At 38.0% G+C, this 18083-nt stretch overlaps 3 protein-coding genes across 4 annotated transcripts; 1 reads left to right on the forward strand and 2 right to left on the reverse strand.

Annotated features, from left to right (window-relative positions):
• Positions 1–907: 907 nt before the first annotated feature.
• cfap53 (cilia and flagella associated protein 53) lies at positions 908–5540 on the reverse strand. Its single transcript, XM_051878661.1, has 8 exons — positions 5041–5540; positions 4325–4554; positions 4066–4239; positions 3680–3983; positions 2874–3092; positions 2555–2771; positions 1567–1669; positions 908–1475 (listed from the first exon to the last, which is right to left on the reverse strand). Exons 1-8 carry the CDS (start codon positions 5101–5103, stop codon positions 1232–1234), a joined length of 1554 nt encoding a protein of 517 aa, XP_051734621.1. The 5' UTR covers positions 5104–5540; the 3' UTR covers positions 908–1231.
• A 99-nt stretch (positions 5541–5639) lies between these two features.
• On the forward strand, positions 5640–11153 carry chek1 (checkpoint kinase 1). 2 transcript variants are annotated; one of them, XM_051878663.1, is made up of 13 exons: positions 5640–5817; positions 6091–6163; positions 6248–6471; positions 6608–6672; positions 6781–6850; positions 7989–8177; positions 8259–8363; positions 8552–8647; positions 8737–8815; positions 8942–9107; positions 10203–10334; positions 10457–10558; positions 10773–11153. In XM_051878663.1, the coding sequence occupies exons 2-13, from the start codon at positions 6099–6101 to the stop codon at positions 10863–10865; spliced, it is 1386 nt and encodes a 461-aa protein (XP_051734623.1). In that variant the 5' UTR covers positions 5640–5817; positions 6091–6098; the 3' UTR covers positions 10866–11153. The 2 variants fall into 2 exon arrangements, with proteins under 2 accessions (XP_051734623.1, XP_051734622.1); XM_051878662.1 differs by having other exon boundaries at positions 5641–5817; positions 8734–8815.
• A 206-nt stretch (positions 11154–11359) lies between these two features.
• Positions 11360–17193, reverse strand: LOC127504164 (V-set and immunoglobulin domain-containing protein 10-like 2). The gene is given in 13 exon segments (XM_051878664.1): positions 11360–11805; positions 11906–12012; positions 12095–12119; positions 12215–12337; positions 12888–13196; positions 13372–13471; positions 13473–13663; positions 13750–14007; positions 14085–14342; positions 15063–15338; positions 15457–15735; positions 16188–16541; positions 16804–17193. Coding segments are annotated over 13 exon segments (2448 nt in total). The 5' UTR covers positions 16871–17193; the 3' UTR covers positions 11360–11704.
• Positions 17194–18083: the final 890 nt, after the last annotated feature.

Raw genomic sequence — 18083 nt, forward strand, 5'->3', positions numbered from 1 at the left:
TGCTCAGTGTCTGCATCATTAATCAAAGACACAAAGCTGAGCAACACTCAGCCTCTCAACTCTTATCTGCAAGGTGCAGAGTGGACGCAAGCCATGTGTAAAGTACAGGGTGGAACATAAATTCAGTCTAAGTTCACATCCTGAATAAGGACATAAAATATCACATTTTGAATTATTTTTTTTAAAATTAATTTATTTATAAAGCTGTAACCCTAAAATCTCAGTGAACCACATGCTGTATTAATAATGTGATAAGGAAATTTAGAATGAAAGAGTATCTGTGCCTGACTTACCTTGACATAAAGCTCATGTTCACGCATCTTCTTCTCTTAAAAATTGTGCCAATATCCACAGACACTATGATCATTAGAGCTCTGAATTATTCAGATACTTTATATTCCTCATGTCATGCTTTGAAAGATTGTATAGCATACTTTGCAGAGTATTTTGTAAAGTTTGAAACTGGCTTGGGTAAAAGTTAAACCTGTCTGAACAGCCAAGTGAGAAAGAAGAAAAATAAAAGGAGACAAAAATGACATCAGACCATTTGCTCCACACCCATACCACTCCTAGGTAAGGTATTGGGTGTTGACTAACTTCTTTACTATACACAAGTTGTCGTTGAATCTGAAGTGTCAAAAGTTAACCGCCCACTCTCTCACCTACTAATCATTTTGCCCAGCAGCTTATTGGTCTAAAACTTGTTGCCACATCATTATGGAAATAATCTGCAATAATAATTGTGTCATTTTTAAACCTCAGCCTTTTGACCTCTCCTGGTATTGTGTACTGTACATGTTTCATAGCAACTGTGGACAGTGTCTCATTGTTTTTAATTAGATGATTGCTGTTAGAGGTGGTGTATAAGAAAGTCTTCTAGTCTAATTCATTAATTTGCAAAAAAAAAGACACTCTTCACAATTTATTCATTGAAATGATTTGCTCTCTTGAAATAATAGACTTTTAAACATGCAAATCAAAACAAGCTAATCCAGTCAGACTTGTATTTATGTCTGAATACAAACTTTGACACGGGATAATGAATCTGATCACAGATTACACAAATGAGTAAAACACACAGCATAGTTTTTCAGAAATGAGCATGTCAGTTAGCATGTAAATTAGGAACTTCACTGAACGTTCCTTTTTTTAAAAATCTATGTTCTTTCTATACTGTTTTTAGAATATTTTATACTAATGTTAGAAATGTTAATGATGTTGTGAGTTGGATTTATGCCAACTGTCCACCAGAGCTGGAGCAGCCACGCTCTCGTCTCCTGAAGGGATGAACTGCTGTGGTGCTGGATATGGGCCTTGAAAGGATGTCCTGAATCTTCTTATTGTACTGCTCCTGATACATTAGACCCTTCTGGAACTCGTGTTCTTTCTCAGCTTGTTCTGCTTCACGAATGTGCTGGCGGTGCAGCATCTGAGCCAGTAAATCAGCCCGATACTCCTGAGTGGCCTCCCTTAAACTGGACATTTGTGAAACAAAATATTATTATTTTTTGTACATTTTGGTATAGGTATGATTAAGTTGAAAAACTTCGAAGGAGAGGAACCTACCGAGTTTTTTCTTCTTCATCCAGCAATTTGTTCTCTTGAATGATTCGGTCAAGCTCCTCTCTCTCTTTTAACGTCTCAGCTTGTTTCTGCATGTTGTCGTTCACTAAAGAGAATTTAAAAAAAAGAAGAAGTTATTTTTAATTTTTATTCTTACTTTTATGTATAATAATAAAATACATTTAAATTGATTTTTTATGATTTTTTAAAATATTTTTTTGAAAAGTTTTATGCTCACCAAGGCTGCATTTATGTAATCAAAAATACAGTAAAAACAGTCAATTAAAAAAAAACTTTTACTTTTTTTTTTTTTACTTTTGTATTTTAAATATGAGGATTTGATGCTGATTTCTTTTATTATTATCATTAATGTTGAAAACAGTTGTGCTACTTAATATTTTTGTGGAATGTGGAAACCATGATAAATTTTTTTCAGGATTCTTGATGGACAGAAAGTAAAAAAATATATATATATTTGAAATATAATTTTTTTGTAAAATTATAATAAATGTCTTTATTGTCACTTTTAATCAATTTAATGTGTCCTAATAATTTCTTACAAAAAAAAATCTCCAGACTCCAAACTTTTGAATGGTATGTGTATATATATATATATATATATATATAAATAAATTTTATTTTCATTTTTTACTTTTGTTTTTCTTATATTTTAAATATGCTGATTTGGAGTTTTTATTATTGTTATTATTTTTTTTTATTAATGTTGAAAACAGCTGCTTGATGCTTAATATTTTTGTGGAAACCATGATACAATTTTTTTAGGATTCTTTGATGGTAAGAAAGTTCAAAAACCTTATTTATTTGAAATAGATATCTTTTGTAACATTATAAATGTCTTTGGCACTTTTGTCAATTGAATGTGTCCTTACTGACTCCAAACTTTTGACTGGTGTATATATATATATATATATAGATAGATATAGATAGATAGATAGATAGATAGATGGATATATAAAATGCCTGATCTTACACTTCTCCTGGATCTGCAACCGGCGAGTGTCCATGACATCCTTCATGAGTCTGTCTCTCGCTGTCTTTTCCAGACGCCACTGTGCCTCCCTGCGGGCCCAGGTCTGCTGGAGCTCTGATTCAAACAGTTGCTCCGTCTCAGCTTCTTGTCGTTTCTGCTCTTTGAGCTGCTCTGCTAGATACTCCCGGTACCTGTGCTGCTCCTCTTGACGCTCCAGCTGTTCATGAAGAACATTTCATAAATTTTGATTTTTGGATGAACTAACCCTTTAAGTGATGACCAAAACCTTTGTTGGCCACACTGTGAGCTGAAGTCTAACCTTTTTGAGGACCTCATCCTGCTTTTCATCTCTTTCTTCAGTCAAAAGCTGCTCCAGGATGCTCATATCCAGAGCCAGCTCATCCTGGCGATCTCGAGCCAGGCGCTTCATCTTCAGCCGAAGTGAAAGGTCCAGCTGCTTACGTCGTTTCTCCTGGTCTTGGAGCTTCTGTCTGTGTTCTCTCTCTGCCTCCAGACGAAGCATCTCCCTCTGGTCTCTCTGAGGAATACAGCGTTTACGAGAGTCAATGGCATAGCTTTTCTTGTACAAATGTTATGCCGAATTTTAAAATTCAATGCTGCAAGTCAATTTAGGAATCACGTGATTATAATGTACTGTATGAAAAATGTATATTTGTATTGAAATTTGCTAGAAGTTTCCAGTTTCTGGTCCCCATTGACTTTTATAGTATTTTTTTCCCAAACTATGAAAGTCAATGGGGACCAGCAACTGCTTAGTTTACCCGCATTCTTCAAAATATCTTCTTATATGTTTTACGTTTCTCGGATTTTATCAAAAATATCTTAATTTGTGTTGCGAAGGTGAACAAAGGTTTGGAACGACATGAGGGTGAGTAATTAATGACAGAATTTTCAATTTTCATTTTTAATTTTCATTTCCCTTTAAGGTCCTCTGAATGTAAATATAAAGAAAATGAGCACACACAATTAAATTTTTAATATCGACAGATGCAGATCAATTAAAAAATTAAATATTGGCCAATAACCTACAGACATATTGTGCATCCCTAATAATAATTTCAACTTGATCTGACTGATTGATTCATTGAATTGAAAGATCAGTACCAGTAACTGGGCCTCCTCTTGCTTCAGTTGCTTGGCCAGGACTCTCTGCTGCTCAGCCGTTTCCATCTGTGTCTGCAGGAATGTCTTCTGCTGGAGGTTGTTCTCTCTCTGACGCTGAACCTCCTGGTTATGACGCTCCTCTTTAGCCAGCCTGTCACTCTCCCACATCTGAGCGAACAGTCTGTCTTCTTCTTCTTTCATTCGTCGCACTTCCTCCTTAGTACGGATCTGAGATTCACGCTCAGTGCAGACTTCATCCTGTCTGCGCTTCATCTGCACAGTACGCAGCTCCTCACTCTGCTCTCTAAAACACAGGAAGATGGAAAATCTTGTAGCTTTGGATCAAAGTTCAAGATGGTCCAACTACTAATGATTTTGCCTTCTACCTGAAGAGCTGATCGAGTTTATCAGCAACAAGTCTCTGTCTCTCACTCTCCCTTCTCTCTCGTAGAGTCGTGGCTCTTTCAAGCATTTTAGCCTGCCTCTCCAACACGGTCTCTTTTTTTGCCTCCATCTCCCTGAAGAGTTCCTGCTCTTCTGACTCCAGCAGTTCACGAAGCCTGTCAAAAAAGAGCCAGACAAAAAGTCATTACATTACAGTGAAAGACTATTTCTTAATAATTTATGAGGTTATTCCAATCAGACCTTTCCCTCTTCTCATCAATGCCCATCTGGTACTGCTCTCTTGCTTCCTCTAGATGTCTACTAATAGTGGCCGACACCATCCGGCGCTGTGTGTTCCTTTCCCATCTCATTCTCACATCACAGGAGCTTTGATCCTTGGTAAACTCCAGCACCTCATTCTGTGTCGCCTCCTGTTTCCTTCTCCTCAGAAACAGGTTGTCTACGTCATTAGATAAATGATGTCTTGCTCTCTGAAATGTACGTATATGAGTTGAATTAACACTAACAAAAATTTTCATAATATGTACATCAAATCTGCTGTCTTCCCAAAGAGAAAGATACGGTCTAAAGAAACAATCTCTAACACAATAGAAAATGTTCTTCTATCTTTCATTAATGTGCCTCAAAATATTTTAAAAGAGACTAATATGAAACTAGAGTGAAAAGTTTGAAAACAAACTGTTAACAGTTGGCTTGATTAACTTAGATGGACAGATAGGAGTTTGAAGACTTTCACTTATTTGAACTTTCCATCAATTTAAGTCTATGGGATTTTGAAAACAAACATTGGATCAGGTCCCATTAATGTTAGAAAATTTGGTCTCGTAAACATCATCATCATCATAAAATTGTAGATCTCGCTCTCTCTCTCTCTCTCTCTCTCTCTCTCTCTCTCTCGCTCTCTCTCTCTCTGTGTATGTGTTGATTTTGTCAAGCCAACATAACTAATAACTCACCACTGCCACGGAATGTGCAGGTCCAGTTATTTCCCGTGTCCTTCTTCGGTGTGTTGTCAACATGGTTTTTGTTTTTACTCCACTTTCTCAGACTCTAGGTAGCTTGAGAAATAACCCTCGACCTGTCTAACGTTAGTTGTGTTTACGGAACTGAAGCGATGTTGCCATAACAACGGTATGCGACTTCAGCCTCCTTTCAACTTCAGTTATGTGATGATGATGATAATGATAATGATGCAACTTTGTCAACTTGCAATTATCCTAAAATACATTTAAATACTAAAATTAAATGCCCTATTACAAAAACTCAAATAATCTTATGACTGTGAAATTATTTGTCTTGATCACCTTGTCTTTTATTTTGTATAGTTTTCAAGCTTTGAAACGATACAAAAAAGGCCCCAAAAATCGGACTTAATTTTATGACTTTTTTATTGCTTGAACGAAAAAACAAACAACCAACCCAACAAACAAACATTTTAATCATAAACAATTTTCTCGTAAAAACGCTCTAATTAATACTAAACTATTCCTACTCATTTTTAAAGTTACTGCTTAATTTAGGCGCTCCAAACTTTTACTTTGAAAATTCTCCTCTCCAAGCCCTTCCGGTGATGTCACGTCTCCGGAACGCGCCAAAGTTTGGACGGATGCTCTTGTATTATTAATATGGACATTTCAGTGTAGACATTTTTAGCGTGTAAATATACCAAAAGAGCTGATAAACAACCTGCTTCACATGGGACATTTTCTACACTGGTATACGCGACTCGTAAGGTATGTTTATATGACAAAGTATGATAAAATTGACATCGGACAGCCACTGATTATCGAAGTTGACGTTTCACTGTTTACAATATCTTACCTAGTCATATTTAGCATATATGTCATCATTTTTATTTACTCAAAACTAATATGTTCTGTGTAAGTGTTCTAGTCTTTTTAGCTTTTGTGCTTCTTTTTTCCAAGAACCGCTTATTACTGTATAGAGTTAAACTTAACTGGTTTGCTTTCACGAGTTCTCAGTGATGTCCTGACTTGTGTCCACAGATCAGATCATGTCTGTGCCTTTTGTTAAAGACTGGGATGTGGTACAAACCCTTGGAGAGGGGGCGTACGGAGAGTAAGTGACCAGTGTATTTTTTATTAGTGCCATCCTGATCAGTTAAAGTTTTAAAATGTATTAATCTACTTCAATTTATTGTAGGGTGCGACTGCTTGTCAACAAGAAGACAGAAGAAGCTGTGGCGGTCAAAGTTGTGGACATGGCAAAGGCCAAGGATTGTATAGAGAATGTGAAGAAGGAGGTTTGCATATGCAAGATACTCTCACACCCCAACATCGTACGTTTCTTTGGGCACAGGAGTGAGGGGACGACACAGTACATCTTCTTGGAGTACTGTAGTGGAGGAGAGCTTTTTGACCGAATCGGTGAGCTTTTTTTTCTTTTTCTCTTTTGGATTAGTTTCTTTGTCTTGTAATGTAGATCCGGTGGGGTCTGAATGTTTGTGACAAGCGAATGTTGAAGATTCTTCTCAAAAATGTCATTTGACTCTCATTCCAACAGAACCAGATGTTGGGATGCCAGAAAAGGAGGCGCACAGGTTTTTTCAGCAGTTAATAGCTGGTGTGGTAAGTTTTTGATTATTTTAAAACTTTTTCTTTGACTGAGGTTTGTTTTGTGAACAGTTTTCACTCTATAGCCGCCTTTGTAGTAAACTAGATCTCTCTCACTTACAGGAATATCTTCACAGCATTGGGATAACACACCGTGACATAAAACCTGAGAATATTCTTCTTGATGATAAAGGTACAGCTAAATGGTCTTGTTAAATCTTATAAAACAGATTCTAGCAATACAATGTTCCAGTCACTCTAATATGTGACCATGGACCACAAAACCATAAGGGTCAATTTTTTTAAATTTATTCGATTTATACATCATCTGAAAGCTGAATAAATAAGCTTTCCATTTATGATAGGATAGTATTTGTCCAAGATACAACTATTTGAACATCTGGAATCTGAGGGTGCAAGAAAATCTAAATATTGAGAAAATCTCCTTTAAAGTTGTCCAAATTAACTCCTTAGCAATGCATATCCACTCACAAAAATAAATTTTTGATATATTTATGGTAGGAAATTTACGAAATATCTTCATGGAACATGATCTTTACTTAATATTGTAATGATTTTTGGCATAAAAGAAAAATCGATAATTTTGACTCATACAATGTATTGTTGGCTATTGCTACAAATATACCCGTGCGATTTATGGCTGGTTTTTTTATGGTCCAGGGTCACATATACACAACAGCGACAAAAGCGTAAGGGCACTCATAAAATAGCATAAAAGAATATATCTTTTAGTGCAGGGTTTTTCAAACTGCAAGGGAGTGCTAAGGGGTCTGTGGTAAATAGTGAAAAAATTGGGGGGAAAGTAACAATAAATATCTAAACATACAATACTGTAGTAAGTAGAGGCGGCAAGGTGGCTCAGTGGGTAGCGCTGTCAGCTCACAACAAGAAGGTCCCTGGTCTGAGCCCCGGGAGTCCTTTCTTTGTGGAGTTTGCATGTTCTCACCGTTTCCTCTGGGTGCTCCGGTTTCCCCCACACAGTCCAAAGACATGCAGGTTAGGTTTATTGGATATGTAAAATTGGCTGTAGGAGCATGTGTGAGTGTGTGTTAGGAAGGCCATCTGAAGTAAAACCTGTGCCAAATCCAATGTGTGTGTGCACAATTCCAAAGAAGTAGACCCTGCAAATGAGCGGGATTAACGCTAGGAGAATATTCATAAATATATTATAGTATTCAACATTTTATTAAAATATTATTTTATAATAAAAAAATAATTATAGAAAAATAAAAGTGAAATATTATAAATTAATTGTTTACTATATATACACAATTTAAATGTGTGTGTGTGTATATATGTATATCACTCAGATAATCTGAAGATCTCTGATTTTGGACTGGCTACCATGTTCCGTCACCGTGGTCGAGAGCGGGCGCTGACTCGTTTGTGTGGCACTCTACCCTATGTTGCCCCCGAGCTGATGTCACGCTCGGCGTTCCACGCTCAACCTGCGGACACTTGGGCTTGTGGTATTGTGCTCACTGCAATGTTAGCTGGAGGTAGGACAACAGTATTCTGTGTGTCATTCAGAAACAGCATGTTAATGTCAAGATTTTAACATGTAGTGTATTTTTCCTTAGAGTTACCATGGGACCAGCCGAGCGAAAACTGTCAGGAATATTTAGATTGGCTGGAGAAGAAGATCTACCTCACACCATGGAAGAAAATTGATGCTGTGCCCCTGAGTAAGCATCTTAGAATTATTTAATCCAGTATATTTTATTTAGGCCAGAATATCATAGAACTGTGGGCTCTTTTGACTTGGGCCAGAAAGCAACCTCTCAGAACACCCTAACAACCTCATAGAAACATCTTAAAAACCACTCAGAACACCTGTGATGCTATAGTTTGTCTTTTTTTTTTTTTTTGTCAGGTCTGCTATCCAAGATATTACTGCATAATCCAGAGGACAGGTTCACCATTCCTGAAATTAAGAAACATCGTTGGTTTAGCAGAAGTTTCAAATCAGGTACTGCTTTCAAACATCAGCTCAGTAACTCTGTGAGTCTTTTAAGAATTTTTGAGATTCTTTTGGATCTGAATTTTTGACCACAGCAGTAAAACGACAGAGTGACACACCAGTAACCAAGATGCATCGGGCTGACTCAGAACTCGCACAACTGAGACGAAAAAACAGGTCAGTACAACAAATTAATGTAAATGGCAGCTGATTGAAAGGTTGGTATGAAGAGAAACTGTTCACTAGTATATGCTATATTACATTCTAAGGGGCACATCCGTTACTACCTATGTGTTTCCTCAGTGATGACAGAGCACAGATCTCCAGCTCTCAGCCTGAGCCGCAGGGATTGTGGGAACAGAAGGAGGTTACAGTGCATACAGATATCAGTGTCAGCTTTTCGCAGCCTACCTGTCCTGACCACATGTTGCTGGGCACCCAACTGCTTGGCACACCGGGTGCCAGCCAGGTAACCTATTCTATAAAATTAATAAAAAAATGATAGCATGCTGTAGGGCTGCCCCCTAATAGTAGACTAACCGTTAGACAACGAGAAGAGGCTTAGTCGACCAAAATTTTATTAGTCGATTAGTCCCAGGAAAAAAGTAAAAACTGAATAGTAGTGCGCTTACTATAGGACAGCTAACATGGAGCCGCTGGTGTGACCACTTGCACTTAGTAATACTCATTTTTGGTCAGACAGATCAGAGTAATACATTTTTTGAATCTTTGAAGGGTCTACTTTTATTTGCGTGCACTCACAATAACAACAAAACATTGTGCTTTTGTAAAATAATGAAAGCAAACAGGGTGCGCTTTCTGCTGTCTCTCTCTGTGAACTTGAGCACGCCGAGGAAAAAAAAGGAACCGAAACTCTATGTAAACTTGCCTCACAGACAAAAATATATCTATAGAAAGTGAAATGCCAACATTTAAATGAACCAATTCAAATGGAAAACATATATATTCTCAGGTTAATCTGTATGAAACGTGCATATAGGTGCGTCCACTACTGAGGAGATGACGAGTCAGAATCGTCAACTTCATCACTGCAGCCGAAAAACAGAAAACACTAGTTTATCAATTAATTATTAAAATGTTAACGCAATCTCCTTGCTGTTTATCCCTGACGCATTCAAAATCATTTCTTCTGCCGGTGTGCTGTGGCAAGCTTAATGCTTGCGTTTGAATGCTGATTAGGCTATGTAGGCATTAAAGGCTCTTTATTATTTTTATATAGTTCATTAATAAATGTGCGATTAGTCGACTAGTTGCTTAAAATGAACGACTACTAGTCGACCAGAAAAATCTTAAGTCGAGGGCAGCCCTAGTATGCTGTCTTACTGTTTTTTCCTTCTATGTTTTTGTGCATGTTTAGTTTATGATGTCTGTCAAAAATGTTTGCTCTTATTCCATAGTAGTGCTTTAATTTTATGTCACTCATATTGTAGTAATATATCACCTGAATTATTATGAGTTATGGGTAATTTTTTTTTTTTTTAACCCATTTGTTTATTTAATAAATACAAATTAAATACCACAAAATGTTTTTTTTTTTTTCCAGAACCCATGGCAGCGGTTGGTGAGAAGGATGACCAGGTTCTTTACCACGGTGAAGGCAGAGCCGTCTTGCATTGCTCTCCGTGATGCCTGCATTGCTATGGGTCACACATGGAAACAGAGCTGCACCAATCAGGTAACCAGATAAAACAATCAGTTGTTACATTAAAGTATTTTAAATACTTAGCACTAAATCTTGAACCATATAATGCATTAATCTTCTTGTTTTTGTCCCTTTTTCTCTCTTTCTATTCATAGGCGACAGTGTCCACAATGGATCGCCGCAATAATAAGCTGATCTTCATAGTGCACTTCCTGGAAATGGAGGAACGCATTTTAGTAGATTTCCGACTGTCAAAGGTAAGCAAAATCAGTGTTTTACTTTTATGCAATAATTTATGGCTTTAATGCATGTACTTCTCTATGATGATTCTAAATTAACTGCTTTGTCAACACAACTAAAACTATCAAGAATCTTTGAATAAAGAATAATTATTATTAATATATTTTTAATAATATTATTGTTTAAAATAGTTAAGTTCTGTCTTCTCAAAACTGTTCTTTTGTATTCTAGGGGGACGGTTTGGAATTCAAGAGAATATTCCTGAAACTGAAACTGAAGCTGTCTGACATTATTAGTAACCAAAAGGTTTTGCCTTTGAATTGATGTGTGTCTACATTTTAACATGCAAAGTCTGCATTCACACATGCGTACACACACTCACACTAAGTTGTTTTATGATTGTGGAACATGTTTGGATTTGTATATTTGTAGTTGTATATGTCTGTTTCTCTGATCAGTGAGTGAAGGAGTAAGGAGAAACTGTCAAGTTTAGTTCATCTGTTCATTTGTGTTCCGTTACTGTGAAGAAGAGGGTTTGTTTTCTGCCCCTTAAAAAGATGCAAGTAAAATTGAGCATGAAAACAAAATTTAAAATAAATCTGTCATTAATAATGCTGTTTGGCTTTGACAGCTTTATTTAAATTAGAAAGGGGAAGAAAAATTTAAAGAAAGAATCTAATTCATTCCAGTCATGTTCAGCCTTCATTTTATTAAACACTGAGTTCAGAAATTAGTGCATTTTGCTTAAAAAGACAATTCATTCAAAAATATTAAATAGTCATTTACCTAAATGATTGGTTTACCTCAAACCATGTGATTGCAGTTAAAGTCAGTTGAGTTCATTGATGAATGCAAAAACACATAAGCCTTTCAAAATCTGTGTACTGGTGTAGGATTGCTGAAAATGTATTTTGTATTATCTTCAGAAGCAAGTGGTAAATGTAGAAAAAAATATATATAACAATCCTACTGTTAATATCTTTTATAGATATTATCTAAATGGGAGACACTTGCTTGTAAACTCTTAAGTTGATCTTATAAAATTACATTCAACACATTTCCCCCCCCTTTCTTAGTTTACTTTTATTGATGATGAGAATGTGTTTCTGATTCCCCCAGTAGTAAATTTATGGTAACAAACATGATTATGATCAGCCTTGTCTTTAGCTTGAGGCCATGACAGTAATAGTTACGTTGACTGGCTCCTCACCAGGGGGAAGGTTTGTAGGTGTTGCGGTTGGCCTTGGCAGTGCCATTGATGCTGCTGTAAGAGAAAGTTTTTATTATTATTATTATTATTGAAGTAAACAAAATAGGTTCTAATTGTTTTGGTATGAGTTGGAAGTGTCAATGGCGTGAAGTACCTGGACTAGCTGATGAACTTGGCTGTCCTGTACCATTCTCCCCTTCTGCTGTTCCAGGAACCTCATCTTCAGGGAAGTTAATGTTCTCTCTAGACTGGCTATTCTGCCTGAAATACACAAATAGTAGTAAAGTAAATAAATAGTAAAGAGCAATCAAATACCTGTAAAATATCAATTATTAAAACGTACCTTCCAAATATCAAGTCATGAAGCCCTGTAAAGTGTTAAAAATGGTATTAGCATACAGCCATGCTAGTGTTAACTATGAAAAAATTGTATTTCTTTAAACTTTAAGGATGTGTAACTCACGTGGGTTATTGTTGCGGTTCCGTACCACATACATGAAGAGCAGTACAGTGATTATTGTGGCTATGATCATGCCCCCAATGGCTGCCCCGATCACAGCTGGGTAGGCATTGAATGGAGGGTCGGCTGGAAGACAGCATACCTATATCAGCTTCACAATATAAGTGTCACAATTGCATAGTGTACCATGGCAATCGGACATTTAATCAGAGTTTATAAGAGCTCTTACTCCATAATATCGATTGTAATGTATGTTACTGGTTTTGGGGAACAATATATTATTAGCATATATGATCATATGCTCTTTTTTTAGAGGTAAGTTATCAGATAGAATGAGATGAGTAGACAGTAATGTCAGGAAAGGTCAAAGGGTAAGTTAACAGGCAGGTCGTGTAAGAGGAAAGGGATAGAAGGATGCAGATGTGTGGGTATGGAAGTGGTCAAGTGTGCATTTCACCTGAATGGACAACAAAACAAAAAACAACAGCATTAGATATTCAGTGAGTGATAACTTAAAAAAAAAAAAAACAATTTTCCCAAGAACAAAACACTTTAATCTTTAACATTTGTTAACAGCATCAAATTATATTCGGCTTTTCTTGGGTATTTTGATGTAAATCATGTTTATATGTGCATTGAGGATCAGATTTTCAGTGTACCTTGTAAGTGTTCTCACCTGGGCTCTTTGTCTCTGAAGGGTTTCCAATGGTGCGATGGTTGATGGCAGTAATGCGAAATGCATAGGTTCCTGTGGGATCCAGATTGCTGATTTGGAAGCTTCGGGAATCAGGTTCCAGATCTACCAATTTCTGCCAGGGAAGACCACCGTTTCTTTTCTTCACAGGTTCAGGGAGCCTCTGGCGTTCTATAAAGAAGCCGGTGAGGTCACCATCAGTCTGGAGCTGCCACTCTAGGTCAACATCTGTCCGTTGACGACTGTTGTAAATGATCCTACTGATGCTTATATTTGGTGGCATTGGATACCCTGAATAGGATGATTTAGAAAGTTATTAATTTATGTATAACAAGCAATTAATGAGCTACCTCAGTTGAGATAGTTACAGTAGTATCCTTCCATGTGCATGTGTACTTTGTAGTGTACCTGTGTAAGTACTGTATATCAAGTATAATGTCAGTACAATACTTAAAGACTTGCTTACTCTTGACCATCAGCATAATGGGAATCTCTGCCCCTCCGACAGCATTAGTAGCTGAACACCAGTACTGGCCACTGTCCGTCTCGCTGTCCGTTTCCCGCACAGGTCAAGTTGGTCCAGGCAGCGGCCTGCTCCAGGACGTACTTCTTAGGAATCTCATTCACATGCTGTTTCAGGTTGTTGTACCATGTGATCTCTGTGACAGGGTAGTTTCTACTCAAGATACAGGTGAGTTGGACATCACTACCCTCATAGACAGACATCACACTGCGCTGGGTCACTAGAACTGGTGCCTCTGAAGACAGTAAGAAAGGAGACCGTTTTAAATGGATTATTTAACTGTTTTAAATGAGTGCTGAAAAATGATTGATGTTTTCTTACCCAGCTTTAAAGCACACTGTTTTGTCTTAGTCAATGGATGTTTTGCATGGCATATAAAGGCCTTGCCACTGTAGGTAGCGCTTGACCGCAGAACCAGGATGTTGGCATTCTCCTCAGACGTGCCTTGCATGTCCCCTGAGCTGGAGGCCCACCACACCAGGGCTCGAGGGAACCCACCTTCCCAGGAGCAGGACAGCATTAGGTACTCATTATTTCGAGTTGCATATGCAGAACACTTTGGCTCCCCGGAGGGCATCCCTGGGATCAAGAGCATGTATAAATTATTTACTGACGTGATCTCAACGTGGACTAGGTGCTCTTAGTTTTACACTTACAAGTTCTGGCACTGCAGCTCTTGATTTCATTTGATGCGATGTGTGAGCCTTGACAGATGAACACAGTGTTGTTTGCAGTCTCTTCACCTTTCTGAATCTTGGTGATGTTTGCGAGTCCCTCACTCTCTTCTCCAAACACATACGGGGTCCATCTCAAACTGGCTGCAGGGATACCACCCTCCCAGGTACAGCGGAGGGCCAGGTCAGTGTAATTGCTTACTGGTAGGATCGAGCATGTTGGAGCGCCATCTGGAGGATCTGTGGGAACAAAACCATTGTGTAACAAAGGGCAGTGAAATGGATCCAGGGTAATTTGGGCCAATTTTGGAAACTGATAGAGGCAGAGAAGCACTCCTGAATTTGAGCCGAATGAAGAGGTCGGATTAGGTGTCTTATTTATCTAAATAGAAGTAAGAGGTATTCGACTTCTAGAAAGTTTAAGCGTAATGAAATATTGGATTGGCATCTGCTAAAAAAACATCACCCATTAGGATTTGCCTTTACCATTCCTGTTTCAACTGAGCCAGACTTTAAGACATATCACGAGAAGGTGTTGCTGTGTTAGTATACAGTATTGGTAGGGTTGTTAGCACCCTGGTCAGTCAAGAATAGATGTACATTCAAGGCATGAAGGGGGGATTGAGGTGTTATGACAAAACAAGGTCTTTTGCCTTTCTCGACTTGTCATAGCACAGAAACAATCACACCTGCTGTATACCTTCAGCTCTCAGAACTGTCCTTCACCTCCTCCAGATGCAGGTCCACAATCGGCCACTCTGGAATCCTGACACCTTTGTTTACGTAACTGTCTGTATGTTCATGTGAGCATGTTTGTGTAAAGGAAAAGATGTAAGAGGAAGCAAAGGCAAGAAATTTCAGAAGCAAACTTGAAGAAGCTGTAGAACTCTATCAGGACAGATTGAAGAAACAGCAAAGATGGCCACTAGAATCCAGGCACGGGTTTGTGGGAGCACTCACAGTAGACGGTGAGGGTGATGGTTTTCCTGGAGCGGGTGTTGAGGTAAGTGTTCTGAGCCAGGCATGCGTAGTGGCCCGTGTGCATGCGTAGGACCTTGGTGATGGTGAACTGTGGACCTGTGTACACCTGGGAGTTGTTGTAGAACCAGACGTACTGACTCGGGGGATTAGAAGAAGCTTGACACAGGAGGGAAACCGTCTCTTTTTCCAGGGCGGAATAACCCCGCTCTGTCACTGAGTAAGGGGTGACATCGATCTGAGGCTGGTCTGGACCGACTGGAAAAGAAACAGAGATGTTTTCCTAGCAGATTCTCTTTAAATTTCTTTTCATATCAAATTATATGATGCACCAAACTGTGTTGTTTATTTCAAAGAGTACTTGGGAGTCTCTTACAAATGATGTCAAGCCAGACTCTGTCACTGCGCTGCTGGTTGACTTGGTTGCTGGCAAGACACCTGTACCATCCAGTGTGATTGCGGTTGACGTCAGTGACATTGAATCGGTTGTCATCATAGATCTCGGCCATGATGGTGAGCTGGCTTTCCCGGCTCTCCTGTTCCCATATGTAATTAATAGGACCCGTGCCATTCTCCAGGCCACAGCGCATGGTCACTGAAGTGCCCTCCACTGGCGAAGAGTCGCTCATCACAATGTAAGGTTTGGTAACTGGCACTGTTAAAGTCATTACAAAATGGAATCTCATTACTGATAGACCAAGAAAGAGTGGCTGTAAAATATGAAAGCATTACTAGCACAACCTAAACAATAAAAAAGTCAATGTTATTTCGGTTTAACATTTTCTTTGTTTCCCTTTTTTGTTTTGTTTTTCTATTGGAAATTACCTTTACATTTAGTAGATGGTAACAAACAATTCATGCTAATCGCCAAAGTTATACTTAACTGGCTTAATCGCTAGTTAGTCACAAGACTTCTTTAGTCAAAATTCCTTGATGTAAACAATACAACAACAATAGTTTTGATGTATACTCTAGTTAAGACTTTTGGGCATACCAGTAACATACAGTATGATGGTAATTTAGGGTTTCTGCACCAATCTAAATAAACCTTGAACATGGTCAGCCATTGTTCAGACAGTGCTTAGACAACCTCTGATTACCACTGACCTAGAACATGCAGAAATACATAGTAGTAATACAGCTTGGCTCCCTCTGGGGTATCATACAGTGCCTGGCAGGTGTACACTCCTTCTGCAGCCAGAAGAAGCTTCTCAATGGACAGAGAGGCGCTGTTGCTGATTACTGTCAGATCACCCAAGTCATTGGCTAATTTCTGTATTTTGGGACCCTTCCCAAAGTTGTACACCACAGCACGGATGGTGTCTGTGCCTGGTTGGGTGAAACCCCAGATGTAGACATCAGGCAAGGTGGGGCCGCACTCCAAGATCACTCCACGTCCCACCACTCCATTGGTCTTAGTCTCACTGTATACCACCTGCCCCGGGTCCAAGATCTCTACGCCTGGAACAGCACACAATATTGTTTAATAATTTAAGAAAATAATAATAATAAAGATGGCAGTGATCCAAGATATTATTAGCATTTAGTTAGTTACAAAGGGTGTATATATATATATATATATATATATATATATATATATCAGAGTCTGAACAAGAACACAAATACTTCTAATCAAATGGAGCAGCTAACAAATGTATGATTGAAAGTATTAGCACTCAATAGAATATTAAAAAATATTGAAAGTGGATGTTGAATTTCTTACCTTGGATGAGGGGTAGAAATAAAACAGTCAGACAGATATAAGGCACCCCTAAAACTCTTTGGACCATGGTGCCATGATCTCATGTCCAATGCCTTGACCAATATGTAAAAAGGCACAACAGCTGTCTCCAAAAAAGATAGAAATATCCAATAAATATGATGTGACCTCTCCGAGCTTATGTTTACAGTCGAAGTCCACAGGCTCAATGAGAGAAAGAGGCAACTGAGTCTCTCTAAACTGATTTGGCTTGAATAATTCACAGACCTTCCCCTCCATGAACAAGAATATAGCAGACTGGAGTAGAAAGGTTTAGGATGACACAATGATAGCTGTGTCTCATCTATTATTGAGGGTGGTGGGATGGATGGCCGTTCTTACATTCCATCACCCGCAGTGAGAAAGAAAAAACCTCTGATACATGCAGAGTTCCAACACAAAGATTTATTCTCATATATATATATATATATATATGTATATATATATATATATATATATATATATAAATTGCTAATATTAAATACACAGCAAAATCCCCAAAGTTAAATCAACTCTGCTCAGAGTACATATGGTCCCTCTCTAAATAGTGTTAAAATAACACTGAAGCAGAGTTAAATTTAATGAGATAATTAAGCAATTAATTAAGTAATGATTGTGCATTAGTGATGAACACCTGCTGTTAACAAGCAGAATCACTGAAGAAATAAGAAAAAACACAAGAACTACAAGTGACTTAAGTCACAGTATTAATTGCTTAATTATCTCATTAACTTTAACTCTGCTTCAGTGTTACTTTAACACTATTTAGAGAGGGACCATATGTACTCTGAGCAGAGTTGATTTAACTCTGGGGATTTTGCTGTGTAACAGTGCTTTAATAATGGCCTGACAGCATTAATTCATAGATACACAGATTTTAAATTATGAATTACATTTTCACTTTTTTTTTTATCAGTTTGGATTTGTTAAATTGACCCATCTATGCAGTCCATGTCTAACTACAGAAATGTTTTAATGCAGGCTGCATATAAAGGTAGGCCATGGCTAATGTGCAATTAAATAAAAATAATAATTCTGTATTTAGATTCCAGGGTTAGTTGCTGGGTTCACAGCTTGAGGAGATGCACTTTAATCACAGATCCCTGCTCATCCCCTCTCTGGGTTTGAGGTCAGAATTATACTTGTACTATGTGTGTGTGTTTCCATCCATGACGGCTCAGCCAAGCAGAGGAAACAGAGTGCCTCCCTACATTCATTCATGAGTTTCTCATGTTACGCTTCCA

This window comes from Ctenopharyngodon idella, chromosome 21, assembly GCF_019924925.1.
Source record: "Ctenopharyngodon idella isolate HZGC_01 chromosome 21, HZGC01, whole genome shotgun sequence".
Taxonomy (NCBI): Eukaryota; Metazoa; Chordata; class Actinopteri; order Cypriniformes; family Xenocyprididae; genus Ctenopharyngodon; species Ctenopharyngodon idella.